Raw genomic sequence first — 3630 nt, 5'->3', positions numbered from 1 at the left:
GGGGGGGGGGGGTGAGAGGGTTTGATGCTGCAGATGTCTGAGAATGAGCAAGGTGACCAGACTGTATCAGGACTCTGCTCTTCTTCAGCCTTCCTCCTGTTTTCCTTTCAGATCAGTTGAGAGGATACTGCAGTTGTGCTCTGCCCCTCTTTGATAGCTCCTCCTCGCCCTGCTCCTCGATGTCCTCACTACGAGTGGGTGACGCACTCTGAGCAGCAGCAGGTTCTGTACCTGTCACCAGCACGTGCTGCTGCTGCTGCTGCTGCTGCTGCTGCTGCTGCTGCTGCCTGTAAAGGACACAGTTTCTCCTACTTGATGGGGGGAAACACAGGCTGCCACCAATTGTCATCCCCATGGACTTTTTCATGACGTCACTTATTTGTCTGTTTTCATCTTTCTGTTTTTTGTTACATCATCTGCTATCCTATATTGCATGAAGATTTACCTGGCACAGTATGTAACCTACAGCCTCTACATACAGGCTGTAGGTTACATACACTCCTAAACTGCTGCTTGAAGATAGAAATAAGACGAGTTCAGACACTTTGTTCTAGTGTTTGGCTTCTGTTCATACTGTACCATGCAAATACACAGGAGGAACATAAGCTTGTACACTTTAACACTTTGTTACAGAAACACAATCACAGTCACACTAATGCGCACGCACACACACACACACACGCATATACACACACACACACGGACAGTGACTCAGCTGCAAAGTGTCCTTGAGACATGGCTTAGAGTGGGTGCTCTGTTCTCTGCAGCTCCCCCCTCTGACTACCGGCTGTAATTTTGGATTATGAAACAACAGCTTCTGAAGAATGAGGCGTACCTGCAGGTTTATGGAGCTTGCACACATAAATTGGGAGGTCAAATGGCTCGTTGGGATGAGAAGAGTTTCCTTTCCTTTTCACCTTCTGTCATATTTTGGGTACAGCAGTAAAGTAAAAGAGAGGACATGCCTTGGAGTTTTTAGGCTGAACTCTTTGACCACAGTCTGAAAACAGTCAGTGTGCAGCAGTGAGGCATTCTTTTTGAATTCCTGAACCTGTCGTTACTTTTCACATAATGCTCGCATTGGCCTCTGTCCAACAGTTGTAGCTACAGCATCCGTCAACATGTCTCAGTGTCACTGATGATTCATTGCCGCTCTGTTGTCTAAGTAAGTCGTCAATTAGATACACGACAAGACTAGATCAAAACCTGGACCGCATTGTAGGCTACTTACAATCTGCCAACTGTCTGTTTGCCTCTGTCCTCCTCTCTGTGCTCAGTGTACAGTTTTCTAACACAGCTGAATTCAAGATGAAGCTGTTCTCATTTCCATGTTTTTCTGTTTCTGTTGCTGGACAACAGAACAAGTATGAAGTAGTGACTGAAACACGACCCATGAAGACTACACGTTAACTTCCAAGCCATTTCCAAGCTGCTGCTAAAATCCTGATTTTATAGCCACGACGTCATCCGACAAAATCACCAAACACATAAATTAAAGACAAAGACTGTGCTGTGATTTTGTCTATGTTTACTCCTAAAATTGTCCTTCAGAAAGTTAGAAGCTCATTCCCGTCAGCTGCCGTGTGGTCGGCACAGAGAGGTGTGCCTGTGGAGGGAAGGCACAACCTCGCACTTGCGTGGCAATACTAGCAACTCTCTTCTACAGAAAGGTTTTTCCAACACTAAATGTCTGTCACTGAATTCGTCGCTAGCTGCTTTTTTGAAAAAAAAAACTTGCTGTTTGCACCAGATCGTTTTGAAAGAGCAACGACCAATGAGGAAACTCTAACACTCAGTCGGCCCACCAATGGTTTAACCTTATGACTCAGTCATTCAGCTGACCAATGGTGTCACTCAGTCAGTCAGTCAGTCAGACAGTCAGTGACATTCGCACTTACAGGGCTGTTGCAGTTGTCTTTTGATTGCTGTCATTCTGAATTTTTAACAATTTTTCATTTGATTTAATTGAAAAAAGTTCAATATTGAATAGATAAGTAATTATAAAATGAACAGTCAGATGAATAAAATGCAGAAAATATACAAATAAAACAATAAATTCTGAAATAATTTAAGTCACTGTTAAAAACTCAACTGTATAAGTGTATTTCAAAATGCCCTTTCTCAAAAGTCTTATTTTATTAGAAGTTGGCTGAAAGGCTGAGACGTGATGACATATCCAGCTCACAACATATCCACACTTAGAAGCTGAAGAGGATTATTGTTAGCTACTCTGTCTGTTTGCTTTGTTTATCTACAACAGCTGCCTCTAGTTGGTTGATTCAGAATAAGTTAAATCCCTAAAAAGGGAATTATTAAATGCAAATATCTAAAAAGAAATAAAATGATATCCAATAAAAGACTACTGTAGGGTTTAATCAGAAACTAGGGTTTAAACAGAACTTTGTATTTGGATAACAAGTGAACTATCTGTTATATTCACAATGTACCTAAATTCACAATAACATTCTGTCCATGTGTCTCCTTATTCTTATATTTGTCATGTGTGCTTGTTTCCTAGTTTATACATAGTTGTGTACCACAGTTGAATTCATGTGCAGCCAAGATGTGTTTATTTGTTCCCATGGGGCAAGGTCACTTTACAGACCGTACTGGGTCACTGTGACCTCCTCACCCGCACCACCACAGTCCAGCCCCTCCACCTCAGACAGATGGAGTGACACTGTTGGACAGATGTGGTTACCTCGTCAGACAGGAAATGATCTAACAAGAAGTCATTCTTATTAAATGAGATCAATGTAGTAAAACGGTTCAATCCGAGATGTCCACATTTTGCCTTTGCATGTTCATTTTGGTGCAGATTACTTTCTACTGCATTTCTAACCAAATATCATCTGTTCTGGTGTTACAGAGCCGCCTGACTCAACACCTGCCGGTGCGTCACTGACCTGCACCTGGTCCAGCAGCGTGCCGGCCGTCACCATGCCCAGCCCGGCCAGCAGGTATGAAGGCAGCACCTGTAGGCAGATCACCCCGGATGACTCCCTGGAGGAAATGTGGAGCTTCTCCTCCTCCATCTTGTCAGGTCAGTTACTGCTGCTGAGATTCATGTCTGTCTCTGCCTCGCTGCCAATGTCTGTGATCATACCAACCAAACTGCTGCCAACCAGAAGAGCCCAACACTGTTTGTCTTTCAATCTGTCACCCTGCCCTCAGGCGCTCACGTGTGATGCAGTATGCCTGTGATAAATCCTGTTTTCTCTGTCATACAGATGATTACTGATGATAGTTGGGGATTCATTTGTATAATTCTGGGTAAGGCCAGTCGCATAATCTGCCACTACTGTTAACACTGGCAACACTGGTTATAACTGTCCAGAGAAGTCAGTTATTGCATGTAGAGTCGACCTCAACATTTAAGGTTTATATCAGAGACAGACAAAATATAATAATATTATACAGTATTTAGTTGTTTCACTAATGGCCTGGTATGTTCTTATACAAAGAAATGGACATTAAAAAAACCCACCATGATGTCCAGCTGGAATCACAGCAGGCTCTTGTCCATCCTTTACCTCCTCAGCTCTCTCTCTTTCACTCACACTCATTTCTTCTTTTCCTACACATTATTCTCTCTGTCATTTAGTTTCTGACTTCCATCGTCTCTCAGAG

At 42.9% G+C, this 3630-nt stretch overlaps 1 protein-coding gene across 1 annotated transcript in view; it reads right to left on the bottom strand.

The window, feature by feature from the left end:
* LOC111668672 (solute carrier family 41 member 1-like) overlaps positions 1-3035 on the bottom strand; it is a 19092-nt gene extending 16057 nt beyond the window's left edge. The window contains exon 1 of the mRNA XM_087178860.1: positions 2907-3035. Within this exon, the coding sequence (XP_087034986.1) occupies positions 2907-3035 (129 nt within the window). The remainder of the gene's footprint in view (positions 1-2906) is intronic.
* Positions 3036-3630: the final 595 nt, after the last annotated feature.

Source organism: Seriola lalandi, unplaced genomic scaffold (assembly GCF_002814215.2).
Source record: "Seriola lalandi dorsalis isolate HSWRI2012SDOR001 ecotype SW California unplaced genomic scaffold, Sedor1 jcf7180002054748, whole genome shotgun sequence".
NCBI classification, from domain to species: Eukaryota; Metazoa; Chordata; class Actinopteri; order Carangiformes; family Carangidae; genus Seriola; species Seriola lalandi.
Note: the sequence above shows the minus strand (reverse complement) of the source record. Positions and strands in the feature narration are given on the sequence as shown.